The sequence below is a fragment of the Talpa occidentalis genome, unplaced genomic scaffold (assembly GCF_014898055.3).
Source record: "Talpa occidentalis isolate TD23 unplaced genomic scaffold, MPIMG_talOcc4v2.1 talOcc4.2, whole genome shotgun sequence".
NCBI classification, from domain to species: domain Eukaryota; kingdom Metazoa; phylum Chordata; class Mammalia; order Eulipotyphla; family Talpidae; genus Talpa; species Talpa occidentalis.
The window spans coordinates 107,283,175-107,310,788 of record NW_023602073.1 but is presented as its reverse complement, the minus strand read 5'-3'; the positions used below and the strand labels follow the sequence as shown (position 1 = coordinate 107,310,788).

The window sequence follows — 27,614 nt, the reverse complement described above, 5'->3', positions numbered from 1 at the left end:
CTCATCCAAAATTAAGATGGAAGAAAGTAGCTACACTAGGACTATAATTCAAGTGGTCCAGCTTCCTAGTCGACCTTTCTGTTACATCATACAGTGTCCTTTAAGTAATTAACATTTTAAATGTATTGAGAAAATAAAATAAGTAAATATATTCAGTATTTGCCATTTAATGTTATTTAATGATCATTTAAGTTTTTTTTCATTTGGGGCTGTTATTCAGATGCTCCAACTCATTCTGAAGAAATAAACTTTCAAATGAATAACTTTTTTTTAAGTGGGAGTTAGCTTTTATGTGCATGTCATTGATATATTTATATCATGTTCATCGTTTTATTTTAAATATATATTGAATCTCCCACCATAAAACTGAACAAAAGAAACTGGGAATATTTAATTATCTAAAGTAAAAATCAATAAGAAAAGACAGGAAGAGTCCCATAGATGAACAGATAATCAACAAAGGAAAACTCAGATGGCTAAAATTTTGGTAAAATATTCGGATTGACCAAAAATCATGGAAACACAAAGTAAATTATAGTACACAGTTTCTCACTATCAAATTAATAGTTTCAACTTTTATAATATTGGCAACTTGATATGGCATTCCCACCTGATAGGATTGTAAATTTGAACAAATCTTTTAGAAGACTGTTCTTTAATATTATCAAAAGCTATAAAAGGCATTTGTTTGATTTTACTGTTGGGTAATTGACCCTAGCAGTCCCCCAAATAGGTCAATTTTTATGTAGAAGATATTTTGACTATCAAAAATTGTACTAAAAAAATCATAGGTCCACCAGTTGGGAGATGTTAAATAAAATACAGTTTATTCAGTTACAGCGTTAAAAACTATGTGTACACTGGGCCTCCTCGGTGGCACAGTGGTTGAGCGCTGGGTTGCGAAGCTGCCTGCAGCCTCTGCAGCGCCGGTTCGATCCCCGGCTGCTCCAGGCCACCAGAGGAGGGTCCCACATGGCAGGCAGACCTTTCCTGCAGCCCGCTGCTCCCCTCAGCAGTGTACCTCGGTCCTTCTGCCTGCTCTGCTCCCCGCTCTGGCTCTGGTGAATTCTCTCACCCTCTCACACTTCTGACTGTACCCAGTGCTTGTATAAATAAATAAATAAATCTTTAAAAAAAAAACCTATGTGCACAAAGAGTTTTAATGAAATGGGGGAGTCATTGAAATCAGTAAAAGCAAAGAGTAGTTTTTAAAATTATGTATACAGTAGTTTTGCAATCAGGTAAAAATGCATAAAGACTCTAGTATTAAATGTCACTAGTGGTTATATTTAAGTCATGGAGTTATGGATTTTACCCCTTTTTTAAAAAGTATTTTCTATGTTTTGCAGATAATCTGCAACAAAGCATGCCTTTTTTTCCTTTTTTCTTAATCAAACAAAATCCAAAATGAGCCTTAGCATGATGTCTGACTGAGGTATTTCTAAAATGTGTTTTGTTTACTTTGTGCACGGTACTATTCCAGGCATCTAACATACTCACTTTTTTATTCAACAGGATGTGTTCTTTACATCGTCTGGGCCACTCTCTACCGATGTGCCTTGGATATCATGATCTGGAACTCCGTGTTCTTGGGTGTCAACATTTTGCATCTTTCATATCTTGTGTACATGAAAAGACCGGTAATTACTAAAAATGAATTTAAAATGAAGCAATTTTTAAGATAAAACATTTTTAGAGTAATTTGTTCAGATTAGAAAATGAGCATCTAACATCTTTAATCCCTTTAATATCATTCCTGTCAAAATTAGACTTTTGCTAATACATACCTAAAGGTGGAACATTTGAATACCTTAGAATTTGTTCTACAGATGGGTTTTTTAAATCATTAGAGCAATTTAGACATGAGAGAACATGGCGATATTCTTTTTTTTTTAGTCATATAACTTCATTTTTTTTATTTTGTCTGTTGATATTCAAATGTTATGTGGAAATATCCTTAAAAATGTTCTTTTTAAACTGTTCATAGGCAACTTCTATGAATGTACTAATAATTTACAAATAGTTCCTGTAATGGCTATATATCCCATACTTCATTTAATGAAAATAATTGCTTACGGACGTTAACCATTTTTGGTGTTACTAACACGCTAGTATTTAGCTTTTTCTCTTCAACTCCGATTGATCTTGTTTTTTCTTGGTCATACCAAGAATGAAAAGATGTAAATAGAATAGGAAGACAGCATGACTCCTAGAAATTACTCTATACATATTTACAGCCTGCCTAAAGCAGGTAGAAATATTTGGTGAAGTAGAAGATATAATGCTTGGCCTAATCTTTTGTTCAAAGCTAGGCATGACTTTCTAACAGAAAACTAGATAATTCATAGGAAATTAGAACTTGAATTATATAGATGAAATATATGATAGGCATTTCACTGGATTGTAACCTCAAACGTTGTAATGCAGTCTGTTTTGCTTTGTGTGTTAGTCAGCTTTCTCTAGGTCATGTTGTATAATAAAAAACATGAAAATCTCAATGACATAAAACAAGTTTTTCCCCCTACCCTCCTTATGTGTGAACTCTTGGAAGCCCTTATGTCAGCTGTGACTCTATTCCATGTGTCCATTTCAGGGTCTCTGCTGAAGCAATAGGTTCTGTTTAGATGTGCATTCTTGTAGCAAGAAGAAAAGTATGAGAAAAGAGAAACACAGTTTCTCTGCTTAGATGGAGCATATGCCAATTTTCATATTGCATTGACCAAAGCAGTTGACACAGCCAAGCCTGATAATGTGGGAGTAGGGTGGAGTAGGGAATATATATCCTTTTATAGAGGGTAGGAATAGCAAAAAGTTGAGAATGATAATATCTACCACACTTACTGTTGTTTCCCCCTTACTGCTAACAAGGAACATAAATTGTGTCAAAAAAAAACCCAAAAAACATTTGATAAGTGGTTGCTTTTCAAAGAGAGGTATCCGGAGGGCTTCATGAAGGAATTGGGACTTAAAAGACTCGCAGGCTGTGTAGATCATGAACAAGTCAATAGATTTTTCAATTCCTCTGTGCCACATTGGCTGGTATGCATGCTAGAAGTGGGACATATTTGTGAATAAATTATTGTAAACACTCATTACTCAAGCTCTGAAGTGGAGGAAGTAGATGATTGCCATAATGAAGATTACACTTTCTATATATCAGAACTTGTTTGGAACTCTACGTTCTGAACATAAGGTTGAGAAGTTGCTAATGTGATGGTAGTAATAAGTAAATATATCACTTAGTATCTGCTTTTGTTTCTTCTTGGACTGTAAATCTAATTTTTCACAAAGATGCTTGTTCTTCATTAAAATGAAACAGTATGACAAGAGCATGGCAGATACTACAGTGAGGTCTGAACAGCCCTTGAGATTTTGTTTTATAAACTTTATAGTGTGACTGCCATAGATTTCATTGGGATAGATGATTGTTTGAACCCCAAGTTCATTCACGCGCCATACAGTTTTCCAGCCACACAATCAGTGTGGCTTCCAGGCACTAAAACTGGGCTCAAAAATAGAGCATGAACTGGGCCTTGGATAGTTTGATAGTAGAGGTGGTTAAGGTATTTTGCATTTCTCTTTGCCCAGTAGCTAGCCTAATTAGACAATAGGTTCTCCATTCTGCAGAGTTTATTTTAGCTTGGGGTGAAACTGCTACACTGATACCCTTTTACACCTTTCATTTAGCTTGAGAATAAATCAATTAGAAGCAATGATAGTGGCTGTAGATATTTTCCTATATCAGCATATTATTTTTTAAAGATTTATTTATTTATGCATACAAGAGCTGGGGTATAAGCCAGAGATGCGGGGGTGAGAGGTTTCACCAGAGACAGAGTGGGAAGCAGAACAGGCAGATGTAATGAAATACACTGCTGAGTGGAGCAGCGGGCGAGATAGGAGAAGTCTGCTGCCACCATGTGGGCAGTTCCCTGGCCAGGGATTGAGCTCGTGCTGCAGTGGCTGCAGATAGCTTCATAGGTTGCATCTTAACCCCTTGCGCCACCAGGGAGACCCCCTATATCGGCATATTAAACAGTAGTTACATGGAGATAAAATGCTTCATGTTTGTATTTTCATTCTCACATTAATTCCTATTTTGTGTTTTTTTCTTACTATAATATTTAAAAGGTAGCGTAAATTTTTTTTCTGTGAAACAAAAGTGTTCTAAAAATGGAAAGGTTTTGTGTTCTTTCCAAAAAACTTAAGATTGAGACAGAGACTGCTGTGACAAAATTGGACACCCCATGGTCACTTTATGGCACATGGGAAGAGATGTGATGGATAGTGCACATCTTCCCCAGATACTCGCAGCCTTCACTTTGACTGCAAAGGTGCCCTTTAGCTTCTAAACTTGTGTCATTACTTGTTCTCTGTAAGATTTCTTTGACCAGAATCCAGAGGGTGATGGTCTGTACTGCAGATGTCTGTGTTCTCGGAACTCACACATTTAGGCCACAGAAGCCAACATTTTGGTGCTGTTGCTTTAGTGTAGATCTAGTCATTGCTGCATTTCAGGTAAAGATTGAAAAGGAGCTCAATGGCATCTACCGGCGATTGTTTGAACCACTGCGTGTGCCTCCAGATTTGTTCAGAAGATTAACGGGCCAGTTTTGCATGATCCAAACCTTGAAAAAGGGCCAGATGTACGCTATAGAGGATAAAACCTCAGTTGACGACCGCCTGAGTATTCTCCTGAAGGGAAAGTAAGTGCTTTATGGAAACTGAAATTTCCCATTTGACTCTTCTCCTGGCCTCTGGGTAGGAAGTGAAGGATAGGGAATGTTGCTGTCTAATGGAGGAAGCAGTCACAAAATTTGTTGTTGGCAAAATTTCATTGTATAATGGCATTTTAGAATGCTCTACTGCCACATGGTAAGGTTATCTAGAATTTACTACTCAGAATCTTGTGGCTGTCAGGGTTTTCCCCTGTGAATATTATCTCATTTTATCTTTTATTGAAAGTTAATGAGTCATAATCAAAATAGATGTATATTAGGCATTAAAATTCAAGAAACTTAACACTATTCCAGAAGTGGTTTATTTTCTTAATATCACACACACACAAAACTTAAAACTGTCTTCAAGTGAGAGGGCCATTGCTTAATATATTATGCATAATTATTATTATGGCATAATTACTAATACCATCCCTATCCCTCTCAAAATATCTGAGTTTGAGTACTATATCATAGGGTCACATTAGCTAGAAGAGAAATTATTACTATTGGAAGGCACATGTTGGATTCAGTCCTGGAACCTGGGTTTTGTTGTTTTTCAAAATTTATTTTGAAATAAATATTTGTTCTTCAGAAAGTATGTTTAATTATGTGAGGCATCTTAGTACTTCAAAACAAAATACAAACCCATAAGATTGTGAAGAGTCTAAGGATTGTCTTGTACTCTGTAAAATATTATGTGTATATATTAACATTTATTTCTGTTATCAGAATGAAGGTATCCTATCGAGGACATTTTCTGCATAACATTTACCCCTGTGCCTTTATAGATTCTCCTGAATTTAGATCAACTCAGATGCACAAAGGTGAAAAATTCCAGGTATGTTTTGGCATGATTTGTACGAAGATTGAAACTAGTTCATGCCCCATTTAAAATCCCGAGGATATTAGTTGAAAAGTGGCCATGATTTGTTGAAAAAAGATTACTATAAGGCAGATATGTAGTATGACTTTATTTTTGTAAAATTAAACAAAGTAGTGCATACATGTATATAAAAAGAGGTCTAGCAAGATAAATCCTAATTGGCTATAACGTTAACACTATTAATTCTGTATTGTGAGTTTACTTTTTAATTTCCTTCCTTTTTTTCGTATTTGAATTTTTATAATTTTTCCACAGAAAGCATCTACTGCTTTTATTATGAGAAAAAAGGAAAATGTCAGTTTTGGACAGGTTTCCTAAAACATATAATTGGTTGCTTTTACTGGAGAAAAAAAGAAAGCAGACTTTCTCCTAGCAAATTTGTTTAATAATCCTTTTGAGAAAAATCTAATCACTTTACTTTTTATATTTAATGGCAAAGAATTAATTTCTTCCTAATTACAATAGTTTGAACATGTACTACTTGGTGTGATTTTTTTGGTCATCTTTAATGTCAAAAGTCTGACAAGGTGCTACCTCCTTTTAATTTTTATTTCTCTAAATTCATTCCTTGGTAGGGGTGCTGAAGAATTTTACAAAAGGATAAAAGGAAAAAGGAAAGAAATGGACTCAGTGGCTAAGTGTTCCCTGAGATTGCACAGTGAATGTTGTTCAGAGCCATGTTGTAATTACAGTGATAGACATAGAGACGGATCTCAGACAAGGGGGAATTTACAGGTGCTCCCTAGGTGCTTACAGTCATTTTGGCACTTGCAGGCCAAAGTTGTTACTTGGGACTGTTGATGGAGTCTTGAGTATCAGTATTACAAAGGTAGAAGCTGTCTGCTGTGTTTGGTTTCTTCTTTTCCCAGCTGTTTTATATCAAGCGAGCTGACATCTTTTTTTCTGTATTCTGTCTCCTGCTGTTGCCTTCCCATAGTCGATAACATGTCCTGTACTGTGAAGCCTGAAAATCAAAGCTTTATTGACTTTAAGGGAAGACGAATGTCTTGGAAGCAGGTGTCCAAACTCTTGTGAAGTAAATGTACCCTAAGGCTTAACTGGTATTTAAATAAAACCTCATCTTAGTACCAAGTAAACCTTTGGTTAAGCTGTGAAGCCATTGAAGCTGTCAGTTTTGACTCTGCTGTATTTTAGCGCGTGTGAAAACTCAACAAGCATTAATTGCGTAGCCCACTTCCAGGACATCTTCATGTTCCTCATGTGTGAAATGTAGGTACATGAATAAAATGATAAAGTCTTCCCTGAGGACAGTCAACCAGGAATATTTCAGGCTGCTGTTTCTAGTTCTATAGCACATTGAGCTATCACTTCCAACTTCCTTGCTCGCGTGAAATGTCTTTTCATTATATGAGGGTGTAGAATTGGTTTGAAATCTAAAGTGAGGGATTGGTCCAGTGCCTTGCAGTAATCACAGCAAACTCTTTGGCAAACTCTTAGTTTCTATCTGAAAGAAATCCTTTTATATCTCCCATTGCCATGTTGGCTTTTATTTCTTCAATAAAATTCTTCACAACAACTGAAGAACTGCTGAGGTACCCTAATAACTTTAGCAGATTTATTTTACAGAAGCTTTAAAAACTCCTATATTGTTCTATAAAAATTCCTCATTAAACTGTGTTTTACTTGGCAGTTGTGACAGGAAATCATTAAATAAAACTGTCTGTTTGGCAGAAATGAAGCATTAACAATCAAGTAAAAGTGACCTCAGTCAATATGCTAATTATCTGCTTCCAACTAAATGCCATCACTTATGGGCTTGTAAGTTACTCATACATAATGTAGGTATAGCTTATTACATGAGTACTCTTACTAAATTTTGTAAAATTTTTTTAAGAAGTGGGGTACAGGCCAGAATTGCGGGGGGGGTGAGAAGATTCACAAGAGAGAGCAAGGAACAGAACAGGCAGACTAACTGAAATACACTGCTGAGGGGAGCAGCAGGCGAAACAGGAGAGGTCTGCTGCGCCATGTGGGTTGCTCCCCAGCCACCCTGGGGTCGAACTTGCGCCGCAAAGGCTTCGGACAGCCTCACAGAACTGCGCTCAGCCCCCTGCACCACGAGGAAGGCCCTCTTACTAAATTTAATAATAACTTAAACAGGTTTAAAATATTTTGCAACCATAGTAAGAAATGAATTTGTTAAGCAGATTTTAGTATCATAATAAAAATATCATTGCCTAGTGGAAGCTTGAGGATATTAAAATAGTTGAAGAGATGTTAAATGCATTATATGTCAAAGTCACAGGTAACACCTTTGCAAAATGATGGGACCTCAGCCCTCCTAATTTCTTCAGCACCCAGGTTCAAGGCTGGGTCACTATATGTACCCAGTGCTCACCTTCTAATTCTTTTTGTAGAATATTATTCACTTGTCTTGCATTTACTCATTGGTTTCCTACTCTGTTTGGGAACTCTTCAGGCATGGCTTGACCTTACTTTTTTTTTTGGGGGGGAGGGGCTGTTGGGGGAGGTTCCTATGTCTTATCAGCTTTTTCCACTAGGCTGTAGGCTCCATGTATGAGGCACTCTCAATCAACTGAGCCAACTTTGTGGTCACTTGGTCAAATTACTTTCTCCATGATCATTGTGATGAATATTGGACACATTGGTAGCATTTGGAGGGAAAAGATGTCTGGGCTAGAGGTTAGAAGTGTGCACGCCACAGCTAATTAACATGTGCTTGTGAAAAAGGGGCTTTTTTTTGAGGATCCACTTACATGATAGCTTAAATGTTTAAATGTCAAGGCAGCTTAAATGTTTAAAAACAGAACACATACATAAAGTGAGTGGCATTATGTACATCTGTCATTCCCTGGTTACTCACTACCACTTTCCCCTTTCTGTATTTGTTAAATACTTGCTGCCACCTGAGGCTCTCTCTTTATCTATTCTCAGCTTCCTCCATTAGAACATAAACTTCACAGGATCAGGTTTTATCTTTCTCATTTACCATCATAACCTCTTATGCCTGGAACAGTGTCTCGCATAAAGTTATGTTTGTTGAAAGAATGAATGAAATTTGTGTTTTGCGGAGTTCCCAAGTTAATGCATTTTTAAATTCAAATGTCTTGGGCTTGGGGGACTCATACACTCAGTATAATGAATAAGTGTAAGCTTTATTTTCTAGGAACATTGACCACTTCTTAAAGCAGTGAAACCCTCTAATTTGCTAAAGATCAGATTTCAGCTATTGACAGAGAGAGAAATTGGCTTTTCCATTTATTCTTTTAGTAGACATAAATAACCCCTTTCTCATCTGAAATATTTAATTGTATGACTAACAAAGAAGGAAGCACTGCTTTGGAAATATTTGCTCTGAAACCCAGGTATTACTTCAATTTCACAAACCTTTATTAATCTCCTACTTGGCACAGGCATTAATATTGAGGATATAAAATGGTTTTTACCTCCCACTGCCTTTGTGTTATTGTGAATTTCTTCACGCAATAAATATGCAGTGAGCACACTGTGTTGGAAGCTGAGCATACAGATGTGAAGGTGCAGGGGCCCTACTCCTGTCAGTGTGCTCAGGAGAAACACATCAGTAGATGGGCTAGATTCAGTGGCATGAGCACCACAGGACGCTGAAAGGAGAGCTCACTGATGGGATGGAGTGCTCCGGGGAGGTCTTCCTGACACATAGCTGTGAGGGCAGGGCCCTCACTCTGGGTAAAGGATTCTTTCGAAGAGTACCTGAGCTCCATGTAGTGCGATCACTGTGCTTTCCCAGTTTCCTATATAGCAATACTCAAGGAGAGAGTGTGGTTTCCCAACTCTGTGCTAAGTGGGGATTTTTTCTTTGTGTCTAGTGAGTTACCTGGGAGCTGGCTTTGCGATGTCACCCTTAAGAAACAGCTGTGATAGGAGTACCCTTACTAGCCATATTCACCAGCAACAGGCTGGGCCTTTAAATGAATATACATGCATCACTTTTCTCATGTTCTAGTGTCTATTTGCAGAGGTCTTCTAATGTGTGAACAGAAGGTCATTGATCTCTATAACTTGCCTCACAAATCATTTCCTTTTTTGGAAGCTAGATTCTTAAGTCTTTGTTGAAATCATCAGGGCGTGAAGAAATGCTTAGCCTTAAACTACACCTCCAGTCTATCTTACTTTGCAGCAGTGCTATTGACACAGAAGCCATTTTGCTGTCCCCAGACCTAACACTAAAATGACAATACTTTTATTTGCCTTTATTCAGGTTGCAGACTATTTTTATTTTTTTTAAGATTTATTCATTGGGCCTCCTTGGTGGCGCAAGTGTTAAGATGTAACCTATGAAGCTATCCGTAGGCACTGTGGCATGATTTCGATTCCCGGCCAGCCAGGGAGCAGCCCACATGATGCAGCAGACCTCTACTGACTTGCCCACTGCTCCCCTCAGCAGTGTACTTTGGTCAGTCTGCCTGTTATGCTCCCCACTCTGTCTCTGGTGAATCCTTTCACCCCCTGCACCTCTGGCCTGTACCCCAGGTGGGGTTGGTGAGAGGATTCACCAGAGACAGAGTAGGGAACAGAACAGGCAGACCTACTGAAATACACTGCTGAGGGGAGCAGTGGGCGAGACAAGAGAGGTCTGCTGCACCATGTGGGTAGCTCCCTGGCCGGGGATCGAACTTGTGCTGCAGTGGCTGCAGATAGCTTCATAGTACTGCATCTTAACCCCTTGTGCCACCTGGGAGGCCCCAGACTGTTTGTTTTTAAACATAATTATACACACACACACACACACATAAGCTGCTTGTATGGATCTTACTAATAATATGATTAATCATTGCTATAATAATATTCACTAAGTTATTCTCTCCCCCTCCCCCAAATTACTATAGTCATAACTCATATTCTTAGACATGCTCCTTTCTATGTTTGTTTCTTCGACAGGTCACCATTATTGCAGATGATAACTGCAGATTTTTATGCTGGTCAAGAGAAAGATTAACTTACTTTCTGGAATCAGAACCTTTCCTGTATGAAATATTTAGGTATCTTATAGGAAAAGACATTACAACTAAGCTCTACTCTTTGAATGATCCCACCTTAAACGATAAAGTAAGTGTTCTTCTGAGTGTGTCTGTTTTGTTCAATAATAAGGTATTCCTCACCTTAGGTGATATATATTTTTCTGAATTTTCAATAATTAGCCATATGTTAAGTGAAGTAGGGGATGCTTGTAATTTAGAGACCCTTTAGGGAGTCACTTCTCAAGAACAAGAAAATATTTTGTAATTTTTTTTCCCATTACCTGGTGACACATTTATAAATGCAGAGGAGGCTCTATATGTGGTAATGAGGTGCTGTCCTCGTCATAAAGCGTGTGTAAGCAATCTAGGGAAGATGGTGAGTAAGTGGGAGGGCATAGGGGCTGGAGTAGGCCAGGGAAGGCAGGACAGCGGGGAGTTGCAGACAGAAATGCTGACAACCAGCAGCAAGTTAGCTTTTTAACCCTGTTATCTCCAGTCTTGCACCTCCTCCTGATCAGCACCCCCTCCCAGAAAGTCCACAGGTAGCAAGAGAGTCACAGGATAGAAGCCTGCAGCAAATTCAGTTGTAAATTTCAGAGTTGTACAGATTTTCAACAATTTGCTATTTGATATATCCCCACATTTGCTTATGGGGAAATTAAAATGATTACAGAAAAGGATGCAAACTACTGCTTCTGTTATAAGTACTATACTGCAGGACTTATGAATATGGATGGTGTGTGTGCACTCTTAAAGTTGTCTTGTCTTGTTTTGGTGCTTGCTAAACAAAACTATAAAACCACCAAAAACAAGAACTACAAAAATAAGCCTGTCTGGTGTCTGGACTGTTTGTGAATTAGGTTGCTGCTTATTATTTTCAGATTAATAAATAGGCTGTTGAGTATATTAAATTTTTATAATGTATTTGTAGTATACATAGCTTATAATAAAAACTATAGCTAATATTTATTGTGCACTTACTGTGTGCTGGGTCGATTTTATTTGAAGGAAAAGTAAATGCTGCTTACAGGGAATATATAATCTGAGTCCCAGAGATCTGAGAAATCTTAAAACTTTGCTTTGTAGAAGACCAAAAAGTTGGAACCTCAGCTCAGCCTTTGCACTCAGATCTCCATGCTGGAAATGAGGAACAGTATAGCGAGCTCCAGTGACAGCGAAGACGGCTTGCACCAGTTTCTTCGGGGCTCCTCCAGTGTGTCCTCCCTTCGTAAGTTATCCTAAAATCAATTATACTCCAGGATTCAATTTTTTCTACCCCCTTTTTGTTTTCATATTGCACATCAGGTAAAATCCGTCTTCAGAACACTTATTTCTATGTCAGGAATTACTCTCTTGTTTTGCCATCTACTTAATTATTGGTTCACTGGAACAATGTAAAAGAGTCTATATGGTTTACTGGATGTTCATCTTTGTTGTTTTCATGATTTTAGTTCTAGTGAAAGCTTAGACTCAGATATGTGTTAAAAATGGTTGGAAGCAAGTGTTGGATGTCCTACTGCTGGCAGGTTAGCTCAGTTTGAGGACCAAGAATTAACAGGTATTGGGATATTCCTGAAGATGGAGACCACTCCATTAGGTTCACACATCCACCAAGGGTTCAGTTTCCCAAGATTCCTGTATAGCTTACATGGTTCTAAAAACATTCTAAATAAGACAAACGAAGTCTTATTGAAGAGTAGTAAATAAAATGAATGAAACTAAAATGTTTTAAGAAATAAATCCTTAAAATGAATCCTTAATATTATTTTAAGAATTATTCTAAGAATGATAGTATAATTGGAACAAATTCATGTGAAATAGCAGAGGCAGATAAATTGACCCCTTACATAAACTGAAAACTATTAATATTTTCAATTTTATGTTAATCCAAAGTAATTTTTTAAATAAAAACATTCATAATCTTAAATGTTTATGTAAGTGATCTTATAACTTTAGATGCCTAAATAAATATTTAGATGCCTAAATAAATCATGAAGGATTTTAAGTATTTTACATATTCAGGAAAGGCTGGAATTTATAAAGCCATATTCTTTTCTTTTTTTTTTAAAGATTTATTTATTTATTTATATAAGCACTGGGTACAGTCAGAAGCATGGGAGGGTGAGAGAATTCACCAGAGCCAAAACGGGGAGCAGAACAGGCAGACAGATGGTGGACACTGCTGAGGGGAGCAGCGGGCACAGCAGGAGAGGTGCCACACATGTGGGACCCTTGCTGGCGGCCGGGGATCGAACCGGTGCCGCAGAGGCTGCAGGAAGCTTCGCAGCCCAGCGCTCAACCGCTGTGCCACTGGGGAGGCCCTAAAGCCATATTCTTGGTGTAAGAAACTTCCAAAGCAAAGTCTTGGCATAGAAATATGTCATTGACCTAAAGGGGGCTTGGGGAGCAACATTAATGAGAAATAGGGAGTGGTTTTATTTTCTCTTCAAAGTAACTTTTTGAAAGCACTGAAGTTCACCAGACTTTGGCCTACAGGCCTATCAATTGTGTTCTCTGTTCTGTAAAAGCAGTTTGGTGGTCAATCAGCTTTTTCAAATGGACTCTTCTTAATTACAGGCATAGTGATTGCTATGCTCCAAAAGGTTAGTAGAAAGGGAATCACAGTTAAATAATGTTTGTGAATTCTTTTTTCTCCACAACAGCTTATTTTTGTAGTTCTTGTTTTTTGTGGTTTTTATAGTCTTGTTTAACAAGCACCAAAAACAAGCATAGTAGGACCATTTTCTTAACACTAGTTTTTGTGTAGTATTTTATTGTAAAATATGAATCTTTTGGGCATATAAAATAACATTTTAGAAAAAAAAAGCTAATGTAGAATATGCAGTTTAAGTGTAATTAAAGCATGTATTCAAGATTTGCATTGTCTGTATTTGCCTCCAGCAACCTTCACTTGCACATTCAGTGGATTGACCGTACCTGTAATGCATACAGATCTGGGTTCTTGGGCTGAGAATTATTAGCTGTGTGAGTTGGTGTGGGTCACATGACCTTCTTAAGCTGACAGGAGCTGCCATATCTCAGCATAGGTCTGATTCTGTTCACAACTGCTGCCCAGGTTCCTTCCCTCTTCCTCATGGTGAATCATGAATTTAACCCTGACATGCCCTGTGTGGGTCATTGAAACTCTGCAGTGTTGGTAAAGAGGGCAGGGCTACATTTTGACTTCTCAGTTCCCTTGTCTAGTTCACTTTGCTGTGCTAAAAAGGTGTACAACCTGCCTTAGTGATTTAATTATTTTGGCTTCAGGTTTATTTTGCAAAGTCTTAAATAATGATACAAATGCATATAGCCACAGATGTGGGCATGTTTTCAAGTATATGTGAATTACACAACAAATCCATGTTCATACCTGCCTCCTGCAGACCAGTCCTCATTCTGCATTTTGTGGCTTCTTTCCTTCAGTTAATGAAAGATGTTAGTACTGGAGCACAAGGCTAACACTAATTATGAACTATTCATTCTAGCATGTAATTCATTAAAAACTGGTAGTTCTTGTTTCTCTTAGGTTTTAGCTGAGAACTACTGAGGGCTGTTTTTGTTTTTCTTTTGCCAGACCCTTCAATATGCCATCTATTTCTTCATATTGCAAATCACATTCCTTGTAAATCAGCATATAAAACCCTTCCCGTAGGACCTTTAGGCTGACATAACAAAATTTGTCACATCTTAAGCATATGGTAGGTCTTAATAAATGTTAGGTCCCTAAACAAGTGAGTCAGCTCTGATTATTCTGGGTTTCTGATGTGCAAATCTGGACAACCTTAACTGCTCTCAGCCATGATATTAGCTTCATTACTCCAGGCGAGAGAATGGAACATTTATTTTCAGTGACAGTAATTATTTCTTCAGGTACTCCCTATCCATAATCACATTTATTCTTCACTATAATCCTGCCCAGAGAGGTATATTAGCTTTTCTTAGATGGATGTAGTGGCAAGCAGCCCAGGCAAAGGCCAGGCAGGTTTACTGTGGGTTCAGGCAGACAGAAAAGAGTCTTGGAACCCTCAGTAGTCTATCTCTCTCTATCTCTGTTTCTCGTCTCTAGCTTTCTCATGTGCATATTCTTTCTTGGTCTCCCTCTCACGTCATCTCGTAATCTCAGTCTCTCATCATCACATGCAAAGATCTCCCTGCCCAGGTGCCCACACCTCCCGCCCCAGCTGTCTGTGCATACCCCATGTTCTTGCTCCCAAGCGCTTTTTGCACCAACACATTATCATGTGTGGGTGTTGAAACCTAACAGGAAAGCAAGACCGCAGGTGCCAGCTGTAGAGGCTAGCCACAGGAACGCGGAAAAAAGCCCCATTTAACTCCATTTTCCCTCAGTGAGACACTATACAGTATCCCAAGTCTCTGATGTGATGAAGAGGCGCCTTTTTCCTCATGTGCATATCAGGTGCTGATCCAAGCATGTCTGCCCTGCTCTGGGACACTGACAGAGCAGCTGCTGTCTGGGTCATGATCGTTCTCAGGGCATAAAACACGATCATTCTTTTTTTTTTTAATATTTATTTATCCAAGAATTGGGGTACAGGAAAGATGTGCAGGAGGGTGAGAGGATTCACCAGAGACAGAGCAGGGAGCAGAACAGGCAGATGACCGAAATACACTGCTGAGGGGAACAGCGGCGTGACAGGAGAGGTCTGCTGCGCCATGTGGGACCCTCGCTGGCTGGCCGGGATTGAACCCGCACTGCAGAGGCTGCGGACAGCTTCACAGTGTGGTGCTCAACCGCCTGCGCCACCAGGGAGGCCCAAAACACGATCACTCTTAAAACTCCCACTTAGAGGCGGCACATGTCACTTCCACTCAGGATCGCTAGAACAGAGGTCACATGGCCAGAACCACCTCAGTGAGTGGATTTTTAATCCTCTACAGGGACTGCTCAGGAAGAAGCCTGGTTAGGGAAGTAAAGCAGACATTTGACAATAACATGATTTCATTTTACAGATGAGGACATTGGGAATACAAGATGCTTATTCACTTGCTCTGGTTCCACAGGTGCAGGTGCTGGGTACAAACCTAAGTATCCTGTCATTTCAAATCCCATGCTGTTAGACCATATTTGTATTTAAAAAGAATTCAGAGCAATGCTACTCTAAAAAAATGAATTTGTTTTATATACTATCCTAATTAAACAATGTTTACACTATTCCATCCAAGCCACTAACTCAAATATAGAAGTAGATTTAAACATTATAATGCGTATCAACATTTCTCATTATTAATTTTCAAGCCAGAATCAGCAGGTACCCATTTCCATTGGTTGAGACTTCTTACAGTCTCTTTTAGTCTCTGTGTCTCTGTGTTTCTGAATTTTTGTTTTGCTGGGGGCAGGGGTTGTTGGTCCTCTTAAACACTGATTCTTACTTGTAAATGTGGTGCTAATCACCTGGAGATGTTATTAAAGATTCTGGTGGAGCATACTTGGATGGGTGCGGGAGTTCAGGTGTCTGACAATTGTCTGGATGATGCTGATGTGGTTCTCTAAATCCCTTCACTCCAAGAGCAGGACCATACCATTCCCAACGCCTTGGAGTTCTGCTGATTGCATCCCCACTGTGGTGATTGAAAGGTTTCTTGTATTTCCTGTCTACTGATAGGTGTAGAGGATAGCACAGATTCTGGTGAAGGCATTGTTTTAAAGATCTCAACCAGTATGGGATGTACTGACACAAACATTACACAGCATTTGATCAACTAGCAGAGTGCAGTTCAGAAAGGTGAAGGGAAACTTTAAATGAACTATTTCAGTGGAAAAGCTGCTGATCCCATTTTGTATGCCATGTTCTGTTTTCACAGAAGTCACCTGATGCTAATATAGAACAAGTAACATCACACATAGCATTATGTAAGTTAAAGAGAAAGGTACAACATTAAAAATCAACATGTGTACATGACAAAGTTCAACACCACACTTGATCATTTAAAGGGAAGAAAATTAAGTAACAAGATAGCCTGAGAAAAGTTGATTCATTTCTTCAATAGCTCATAATTCAGTTAATTTAACTCTTCATTTTCCTGTGGCTTCATTTATTTGAGTTTCAGGTTTGAAAATGTGACTGTGAGATAGGAGAACAGGAAGGGACAAGATGTTCAGACCTGTGAGAGGGATCAGTGCCCTCACATGGATGTAACTGTCTTCTCTTTGCTCCTGGACCAAGGCACCCTGACATCTTCTTGTCATCTCTTCCCTCTGGGGTTTAGCTCCCCATCTGTCATGCGGAAGCAGAGAGATTGATTGAACTTGGCAGTGCTCAGTTGATGCTGAGCACAGGCATTGTCATGGCAACAGGAGGGCATATTATGTTTCCTTGAAAGCCTTAGACCTTTGTTTTTGTTAATTGAGGTTAAATAACCTATTGTTTTTAGATCCTGAAGCATGCAGTCCTTTGGAAATAATCTTCAAAGATTTTTGTTAGTTTAAACCATGCAATTTTTCAGAAATTACAATTAAAATTTATTTTTTTGAAGATAACTATGAAATATTTAGAAAGATATTTCTGACTGGCAAAATTTTTTCGTGTTTTTTTTTTGTTATTAATGTCTAGACGGTACTCTGGACAATCTACTAATTTCATCTGATCTGCTTTAAAGTCAAGTTAACTTGCATTTGATAAGTATTCTTGTCTGGCAAATTTAATGAGTATAATGAGTTTCTTTTAGAGTATAATGAGTTTCTTTTAGGTCTTTTACCTATTTAGTTACCCGGAAAGATAAAAAAAGCCAATATATGGTTCTTAGTTTCATGAGATAAACTGTTTAACTCAATTTGTATTTCATTCCCCTGTGAATAGCTGTGGGCTTGTAAACAAGTTTTACATTAATTTTTATTCTACTGAGAGGAAGCAAGGAGATGTGACCAGGCAGTAAGAAATCCTTGGAAGAGCCCATCAACAGTTCTCAGCCCCACCCCAACCCAAAAGAAAAAAACAACACCAACACCCCCATTTTCTAGATGAGTCAAGTGCAGCTTAGAGAGGTCAAGGCCACTCGGCTACTTCTGAAGCAAAGAGGGGTTGAATTTGTTGTTAAGTTCTTGCTTTGCCTGCTACCTTACAAATACCCGTATCCCTGTGTTAGTGAAGACTTGTTTGGGGACATTCAGCCACTGCTTTAGCAGCTGACACACTCTAACTGCTTTCAGTGTGATTAGTCTTCACAACTATCCAGGAAGGCTGGTGTCACAGTTTCCCACTTAGGGCTGAGGAATCTGGCCTTGATTGCCTCTTAAGTCCTTGCCCCCCATCTTACATCTGGAAGGGGCTGTGCCCCTGACTCCAGAAGCCCTTCCCTCCCCAATACATTAGATGGCTTCTGTTCATACAGTTTTCTCGTCTGTAAAAGTTATATATTTTAACCCTTTAATATAAAACTTAAAAATTATCAATATACACATATAGATATCAAAGTTTTTTTAATTCTTTTTTTTAAACTTATCTATTTATTTATGCGTAGAAGAACTGGGGTGTAGGCCGGAGGTGCAGGGGGTAAGAGGATTTACCAAAGGCAGAGTGGGGAGCAGAACAGGTGGATCTATGAAATACACTGCTGAATGGAGCAGTGGGCGAGACAGGTGAGGACTGCTGCGCCATCTGTGAGTTAGCTCTCTGGCTGGGGATCGAAGTCAAGCCACCATGGAGGACCCTAATGGTGGTAGCACTGAGACAACCAGGCCACCAGGGAGGCTCTTGAAGATTCTTTTAATCAGAGGAACTGACCTGATTGCTCTCTAGGAATAATTACTTTGGAATAACTTGTCCAAAATGCCAAAGGATGTGCTGTTATTCCTTGATTTACCTATTTAAAGGTTATCTACTGGCCTAACTTAGCTCATTTTTAACTCCTCTCTCTCCATCTGTTCAATATGACAATATCACTAGTTTTTATTCTTTTACTGTTTACCTTTGTAACATTACATAATGCACTTATACCTCCATTTTTTTTCTCTCTGCAGTATATTTAATAGTGAGAATATTAATGTCTCTACTCTTTCTTATTCTTCCTCCCTCTACCTTCATACTATTGTGGGTCTCCTCTTTAACTTTTAAGCAATTAAGGTTAATAATTTATACACCCTGTTCCCTTTTTTAAAAAAAATATTGCTTCATAACATACATAACAAAATTTACCACCTTAACCATTTTTAAGTGTACACTTCAAAGGTATTCTATAAATTGCCCTTTTTTATAACTACAATTAGGTCTTCCTGCCTAAGCTGTGAATTGTTTTTACAAAGTTTAAAGCAGTCAACAATGCTGAAATTGTAAATACGTTGTTCAAAACCAAATGTGGGGGCCTCCCCGGTGGCGCAGCGGTTGAGCGCTGGGTTGTGAAGCTGCCCGCGGCCTCTGCGGTGCCTGCTCGATCCCTGGCTGCTCCTCGGCAACCAGAGGAGGGTCCCACATGGCGTGCAGACCTCTCCTGCCGCTCGCTGCTCCCCTCAGCAGTGTACTTCGGTCCTTCTGCCTGCTCTGCTCCCTGCTCTGGCTCTGGTGAATTCTCTCACCCTCCCGTGCTTCTGACCGTACCCAGTGCATGTATAAACAAAACAAACAAACAAACAAATAAATAAATAAAACATGCCTCTATTAAAAAAAAAAAACCAAAAAACCAAATGTGGGCAGTGACTACAATTTTTAGCTCCAATGTCATGATTCCTGTTCTGTTCAAAGAAGACAGTTCCTAATATCCATTTCAAGTGGATTCCCCTTTCCTACATAAGATTCTTCTACAACATTATTTCACATTTTGACCTTCGATGATTCCTTCAAGTTTTTTTTTTTTTATTATTATTATTGTTTTGCTTTGGGGCCATCTTGTTTCCCATGTCCTAAGTATCTTTTGGCTTCTTACTAATTCTTTTAGGAGAAATCTTTTTTATTTTTTTCTAAAATCTGAGTGGTTGTTTCATATTTGAACCATGCCTTTTCATACTGCTGTTTATTCTGGACTCTTATTCTGTGGATTTATTGCACAGCTGGCATCTGGGAACTGCCTTCCTGTTCTCCTGACTTCTCCAGATCCTTTGACTTACCTGCAGCTTTCTCTGTGTGGGCAGGAAGAGGCTGCAGGACTTTGCTGTCCTTTGGGCGCGCATAGCCGGTGCCATACAGTCCAGGGCCCTAATCACCCATCAGAGTAGTCAGGAATTTATCCAAGAATGACCCCTTGACCCAGAGACCTCCTCAGCGGAGCCACTAGCCTCTTCCAACCTTCCAGTTCACCCTAATTCGTGCACTTCTTTGTTTGAGTCCCTCGATGCTGGTCCCTCTAAAGGAAATTCTGTTCGGAGACGGTACCTACCCTTCAGCATTATTGTTCAGAAAACTTCCATCCAAACTCAATGTCTTCATTTTAAAAAAAGTTATGACATAAATAGGCAAAGGCAGGAAAGGGATGATAATCCTTACTAGCAAAGAAGCCATTAAATCCTTCCTCATCCCCATTCATCAAAACCGTATAATTAAAATTCTAAACCCCTGTAAGGTTTTAATTATGTGCTAAAGCAGTTGGCCAGATGGTTAAACATAATAAAAATAAGAACACTTTGAAATGAATGAAGAAAATGTCATCAAAGTTAACAGAGGACAGGGAAAAATCTTACATTAATTGGATCCTTTATAAAAGTGTTGCTTCTTTTTTAAAAGTGTGCTTCTCAAGCAGAGAGAAAGGTCCATTGACATGCTTCAAGTCTTGGCACTCTATTTGAGGTCAAAACTTGAACTCCTTTATTCATTTTCTGGAACGGGGGTGACCTTCACTCTGGATTTAAAAACAACAAATATGACTGCTTTTACCTGGAGAGGCACTCAGGCCCTCATGTAATTAGAAGCGTACTGAAATAGAAATAAGTTTATCGCTTCTCAGCCTTTTGGCTAAGATCAAGTATGAAATAGAAATAAGTTTAGTGACGACAGAATTCTCTTGGAGAGGGTTTCCCTTACCTAATTTTTTACTTCTCTGAATACCACTATGTTGACTGACTGTTGTGTAAGATGTCTCTGGTCCATGAATGAAAAGTTAACTGTAGTTTTTTGACCTGGAACTTTACGAAGAAGGAAAAAAACCTCTGGGGCAACTTGGCTAGTTCACATTTACAGGCCATGACCCTCAACATCCCTCAGTGGGCTTTAATAGCAAATTCCTGTTCTCCTCAATGAGGATTCTGAACTCACCACTGTCTAAGGAGGTATGCTGAGAAGATCCTCTGCTTCTCAGATCCAAATCCCCTGTGGGTATCCAGGTGTGACCTCCCACCCTCCCCCAGACCCCATTCTCTGGCTTGAGTAGAAGTTCTGTTTGTTTCAGTCTTCTACATTTGCTTAAAGCCCACTGATCTGAATTTGAGTTTTTCTCACTCAGGACTGCGGCTGGTGCTACAGTCCTTTCACACCTTAAACAAATCAGAGTGTGGTATACAGCTCAGAGTAAATTCTGCTTTGCTTTGTGCACAGTACATTGGTGTCCATGGAAGGGATGTGGAAGTCTTTTGGGCACAAGACTTTTTTTTTTTAATTTTTTTTTATTTTTTATATTCCCCATACAATTGCAATCCTGATTTTGACCCCAATCCCTCCTTTCCCCTTGCCCCCCACCACACCACAAAGAGTGTCTCTGGTTCATAGTTGTTTGTTGATTTTGATTTTTTTCTTTTTTATAGTTATTCTTTTTCCTGGTGCATATTTAGGTTTTCTAGATTCCTGCTATGAGTGAGACCATCCGGTATTTTTCTTTTTCTTTCTGGCTTATTTCGCTGAGCATGATCCCTTCCAGCGCCATCCATGTTGCTGCAAATTGCATGTGTTTATCTTTTTTGAATGCTGAGTAATATTCCATGGTGTATATGTACCACATCTTCTTGATCCAGTCATCTATTTTTGGGCATTTGGGCTGTTTCCAAAGCTTAGCTATTGTAAACAGTGCTGCTATAAACATAGGGGTGCAGGTGCTCTTTGGAATTGATGTTTCTGTGTCCTTTGGGTAAATACCTAGGAGTGGAATTGCTGGATCATATGGAAGCTCTAGCGTTAGTAGGTTGAGGAATCTCCACACAGCTTTCCATAGTGGTTAGACCAGTTTGCACTCCCACCAGCTGTGCAGGAGAGTTCCTTTCTCTCCACATCCTCTGGGCACAAGACTTTTTTGTCACCTGGTGCACTATGAAACATCTCCCAGGCAACAGTAACTCTTGACATAACTGTTTAACAATTTCACAACCAGCTCAGTCTGGCAACACCAGTTCAGTCTGAGACTGTTTGTTTTACATAATTTATCATAAGTGGTGTTAATTGACAGCCAGAGCCCAGCAAATTGGAAGGTGATTATATCTAATAGCAAAAAATAATGCTAATTGTCTCTTCTTGATCATAATAAACACCAAAGTATATATTTAACGACTTCTGTTTTCCTACTATAGTAGTGGTCTTTATGGAAGAAGGGTAAAACCAATTTTCTGAAAAATCTATAGATTTGGAATTATTTGCTCCTCTAGAACTTGGAATAAATGACAAGTAAAGCATTATACAGAGGTTATGAACCTCATAATAATGTCCTTGAAGTGCAGAAGTGATTCGAAAAAGCACTTACCTGGAGACAAGCTCAATTTCATCCTCTCTCTTTTTGCTCTCCCACGTCTAAGTAAGGTATTGGGCCTCTGGGCAAGTTTCTGATGATGCACTAGTGCATAAAATTAATGAAAAACCAGGCAAACTTGTAGAAAGTATTTATGAATGTTCAACCCGTGAAATGTAAGATAATTGCCTTGAAGCAGAATATTCTCTCTCTGTCTTTTTTTTCCCCCACACTCCAAGTTGGGTTTGGATTTATTAGTGGACATAGAAATTATTTCTAGCAGCATAGTGCTAGCCACTAAATCTTTTTACTGAATCAGCCAGTTTCCTTCTGAGGTTGGAGAATACCTCTTCTGGGTCTAGGGCCAGGTGAGCTCCTTGCTCCTTGAAACTGGCCCTCTGGCCATGACAATGGCAGGTTCCCAATAGGGCCACTGAATGTCATACTTGGTCGTCGGTGGTTCAGGAGGCCCAGACTAACTGAGGCTGGCATGAAGAGGGGGCTCTCTCTGCAGCCCTGATACCCGTCAAGAGGCCAGGCAGCCAGTTGGCATTGGGAAGCTTCTGGCAGTTACAAGTCACTGAGCTCCAGTGCCTCCCAGTACATCTGTCAGGATGCAGACAGATCAACAAGGCGCTGTTGTTGTGGGAACTGGGGCCTGAGGGACTTGTGGGCTCCACCTCAGCCACAGAGCTGACAGGAGAATGAGTCTAGTGTTCTCCATGTGAAAGAACTTGAGTAGAAAACGTCAATCTTGGCCATACTGTGAGGGCTGCCAGGTTTATCTTGCCTGAATATGTTTCTAAGTGACTCGCTCCCCGGTAGGAAAGGCATTCACCCATAGCAGGACCCCACTCTCTCCTTACCAGGTTGTCTTTACTTTAGCTTGTGGGTATAACATAAAAATAATAATACGATGTGGTGAGTATAAAGCGGTTCCTCAGGACTCTGCCCAGGTTGAAAGCAGCAGCAAATCAGTCAATTATACGAAAGTGATTTCACCCGGGGAGCATGAGCCACCATTTTCATAGGTTTAACCACAACCCAAGAACTGTCTGCCCTTGAGGGGTGCTAGTGGGGCTCCACTGGGAGGGTGGGGCTAGACTGTCAGAGGTTAAATGGGATGACTGTACGACCCACATCATCGAGTTCAGCTTTCCAGGCAGTTTGGAGTTTTTCCATGTACTAGGTCATTGGCCAGGACCTGGCTGTATAGGGGCTACTTCAGAGAGGCTGCAGGAGAGAAGAGGCTGTTACTCCTCTCAGGATGATTGTTTTCCAATGAGGGGGAGATGCAGGTACTTCTGACCACGTGTAAGTGTAGTAGTTGTCTAGCGCAGAAGAGACTCCCCAGAGAAGGAATTAGGGAAAACTACATATGAAGAAAGTGGACTTGAACTCCACCTTGAGGAGTGGACAGGAATTTGGTGGTGGGGGTGGGAGTGGAGAGACCACTCCAGGTGGGAGAGCAAAGCAAGAAGAGGAGGAAAAGGATGAGTTGGATTTGGGCAGCGCTGAGTTTACCAGAACTCGGACTAGAAGGGGAAGGAAGCCCGACTTAGATCCCTGGATGTCACCGGGGACTGTGGGTGCCTCTTGCATTACTACCTTTATAACATTGTATAGTAAACTCTAAAGTTCTTCCTTGCCCAGGCAAATATAGTGAAACAGACTAAATTCTTTCACAGAGAAGCTGCAACTTCCACTAGGTCATTTCCAGTTGTCTTGAGTCCTCTCTTTGTTCTCTCTCAGTGGAAAATGCAGTGGTTTGGTGAAGTACTTGAGAGGGTCAATTAACATTTTGACCACAGAGTAGATGCAGCTTTGGAATACTATAGGATGTCACTCCTGCTTTGATAGATGGACTTAAAAACAAGAAATCAATTAGTCCCACTTCCCCAGTCAAAATAAAAAAATGTGGAGGCCTCCCTGGTGGCACAGGGCGTTAAAGTCCCAGCACTATGAAGCTATCCACAGGCACTGCAGCATTAATTCAATCCCCGGCTAGGGAGCCACGTGGTGCAGCAGACTTCTCCTGTCTCACCCGCTGCTCCCCTCAGCAGTATATTTCAGTAGATCTGCCTGTTCTGCTCCCTACTTTGTCTCTGGTGAATCCTCTCATCACCACCACCCCCCCACCTCTGGCCTGTGCCCCAGCTCTTGTATGCAGAAATAAAATCTTTAAAAAAAAAAATGTGTTTCTGTTATGTGTGTGATATAATTATGTCTGAATGCTCTACGTTACTGATTTTGTTTAATGCTCTTAGACAGGCTATCTTATTGTTTGTTCTAAGGATTTTATCTGATTGCAAATACTCAGCCTAGGTTAATATTTTATGACAATCATAACTTGAGGCTAAACATAACTTGAAGCCATGTCTATTTTTTTAAAAAAGATTTATTTATTTATTTATTTATACAAGAACCAGGGTACAGACCAGATTCACGGGAGGGTGAGAGCATTCACCAGAGACAGAGCTGTGAACAGAACAGACAGACTGATGAAATACACTGTTGAGGGGAGCAGCGGGTGTGACAGGAGAGGTCTGCCGCGCCATGTGGGACTCTCCCCTGCTGGCCGGGATCGAACCGTCACTGCAGAGGCTGTGGACAGCTTCACAGCGTTGTGCTCAACCTCCTGCACCACCAGGGGAGGCCCATGTCTATTATTTTTTAAAAAAGAATTTTGCTGCTCTCAGGACAACTTAGATTGGGAAACATTCCCTCTCCCATGGGAGTGGCTGGACAGATGGCAGCAAGAGCTTATTTTAGGTGTTGCTACTGATGGTGATAGGTTCTATAGTTTTAAAATAGAACTATTCCTTAGGGAAATTAGGAGTTAAATCCATTTTTTAGGAACTTGTGTCACCCACCATGCATGATGTAAGTGTTGGAACAGGCATCCTGAGTCCTGGTGCACTATGAAGCCTGCTGGGAACTGCATCTGAGAAACTCGTATCATCCAAGCACATGCAGTAGGACGCGCCCCACACTTGCTCTCACAACTGAAAATCATTTTTTGATGTTGTTTTATACAGATCCTGAATTGAAAATACAACGGTTAGAGAAACTGCATTTCTGGTACCAGCGTATAGATTCCCAGAGTTTTACCTTTCAGTTGTTTGTAGTTGACACCAGCTTTTGGGTATGCTGTCCATTAAGTGGTTTTCTCTTCTCTGTCTTTTGACAGATATGTCATCCCCACACCAACGAGCCTCTGCCAAGATGAAACCAATAGAAGAAGGGGTGGAAGATGATGATGAGGTCTTTGAACCCATGTCTTCAAATACATTTAAAGCCCACCAGTTGCCTTGATCAGAGAGAACAGTCGGTTTACCAAGATGGAAATTGTCTTGAAGAGATCCTGAAAAATACCAGCACTTTTCCATGGCTTTTAGTTTATCCCGCTTTAGTATGTCCAGACTGATGGAGTCTGAGGGCAGAAAAGTGAGGAAGTCTCAACAATGGGAAGGTTATTTTAGCTCTTCTTTTTACTGGTCAGTTTTTTTTAAGTTTCACTGAGCCTTCTCATTAAACCTAGTTCTATTTTGAGATATATATTTTTTCATAATGTTTTCTAGAAATAATACCATTATAACTTTAAAGAAATCTTAAGTCTCTGTTATTGCAAATGCATTCACTTGTTTTTCTGAGTAATTCATCTTCCACACGTTTTTCTCTACCATGGCAATGGGGTTGTCCATTTGCTAATTTTAACAAAGAATGTAAATTTAAAATTGATTGGGATTTGGGTGGCATTAAAAAACAGAGTCTCACGTTTTGTTCATTTGAGTTTTTTGGATGGAGAATTTTAAAGAGGTGTGGTTTGATTGGTTTTGATTCCTACCCTTCCTCCAACAAACTGCTCCTCCAGATCACCTTACTATTTGGGCATGCTGTAGAAAGCTTGCTGATGAACACAGTTCATCAGACGTTTCTCACATTACCCTATGTGATGCTATTTATAAACTGATCTGAAGCCTAAAGCTGGAGAGTTAACAGTTCCACGCTTGGTGTCAAACTTAAGCTAAACTCAACACACATGTGTCTTGGAGACATCTTATCCCACACCCTCTGGTGAGGGAACCACTTTACTTGGGGAGAGGGGGAGAGGAGGAGAGGGGTGTCCAGTGATTGAAATAGCAGCTTCATTTGTTGGGCGCAGGAGGTGTTCTGAGGTTTCAAATTGTTCCTCTAGAGCCACCGATGTCTCTATACACTGTGTTCCAGATGCTGGGTGCCAGAGCTGGGAGAGCAGGTGTTCACCATGTCCTATTGCTGTGAGGGCCTTGATTCCTAATTGCTCATTTTTAACCAGAATCATGTTTTATATAATGGTGATATTTGCTGGTGGAAAGTAAGAAGTTTGTATAAATCGCTCTTCGGTCTGACCAGGGTGACTGACAGGACCGTTGGCCAGGCCTTTCAGTTGGGTGAAGCTGCTTATAGGCTATGGTCGCCTAGCATTTTGGTGTTTATTTTCTTTCATCCACTAGAACCAATTTTTTTCCCATTATATTAAATAGCTGTGACAATTTCCCACTGAATTTTTCTCAGGTGAATTGAGTAAAAGCTGCATGTCCTGCACATAGGTGTTTTCTGTTAGAAACGTTTAGAAATAAGCTACAAACGACATTTCAAAGTCTGTTTTTCTTACTGGCATTGGTGGAAAAAAAAAATCCCAACTGGTATTGAGTAAAAAAAGCATGACCTGAGGACCTAAATTGGTTTTTGTTGTTTGAGTTAAAAGTTGCAGTTTCCAAAAATCTATTGACAACATCAACTGAGGACTTACTGTCGTCTAGAATCACCTCATGTTCCTAAATCTATTTTGGGGGAGCCAAGTATTTTAGTCATTTTGCTTGAATTAAAGTTACTCATTTAGAAAATTTCCAGACTGAAAATCTGACTCCTCACATCTTCCTCAAATGTTGCCTTCTTACTATCACAATAGAAAAGCTGATTTTAATTTACTACCATAGTTGTCTCTTCAGTTTGCTAAATTAGAAATATTTTGGAAAAATCACTTAACTTTGACTTCAAGATTGTAAAAATTCATTAGATTAAGGATTTCTCTCTGTGCCTGAGATCATTTGTATAACTATAAAATGAGGGTGTTAATACTGCTTTCCTTTATTGAAATAAGGCCACCTAGACCATTTTAGTTTATATATGCTGAGTCATTTACAAAAGCACTCTAGAGAGTAACTAAATACTACATTCTTCCCTGAGTAGAAAGCAATTGGAGAGTCTGCTGACTTTCAGTGTTCCGTGGGGTCCACAGAACCTTGGGGGTTTTTTTGGTTTTATATTTTTACCCTGTCCCATTTTCAAGCAAGTCTTTCTTTGTCAGCCTCCACCAGTGGAGAGGGTCATCTCTAGTGATCATCCTGGATGTATTTGGAGGTGGTTTTCTGAGAACATATATTTTAA

General features: G+C 39.6%; 1 protein-coding gene across 2 annotated transcripts in view; it reads left to right on the top strand.

Moving 5' to 3' along the window:
* BVES (blood vessel epicardial substance) overlaps positions 1-26,103 on the top strand; it is a 31,165-nt gene extending 5,062 nt beyond the window's left edge. For both annotated transcript variants that reach the window (XM_037520945.2, XM_037520944.1), the window contains exons 3-8: positions 1,516-1,640; positions 4,519-4,706; positions 5,451-5,559; positions 10,507-10,674; positions 11,673-11,814; positions 25,372-26,103. In XM_037520945.2, coding sequence (XP_037376842.1) covers positions 1,516-1,640; positions 4,519-4,706; positions 5,451-5,559; positions 10,507-10,674; positions 11,673-11,814; positions 25,372-25,496 — 857 coding nt within the window. In that variant the 3' untranslated portion in view covers positions 25,497-26,103. The remainder of the gene's footprint in view (positions 1-1,515; positions 1,641-4,518; positions 4,707-5,450; positions 5,560-10,506; positions 10,675-11,672; positions 11,815-25,371) is intronic.
* The last annotated feature ends 1,511 nt before the right edge of the window (positions 26,104-27,614 follow it).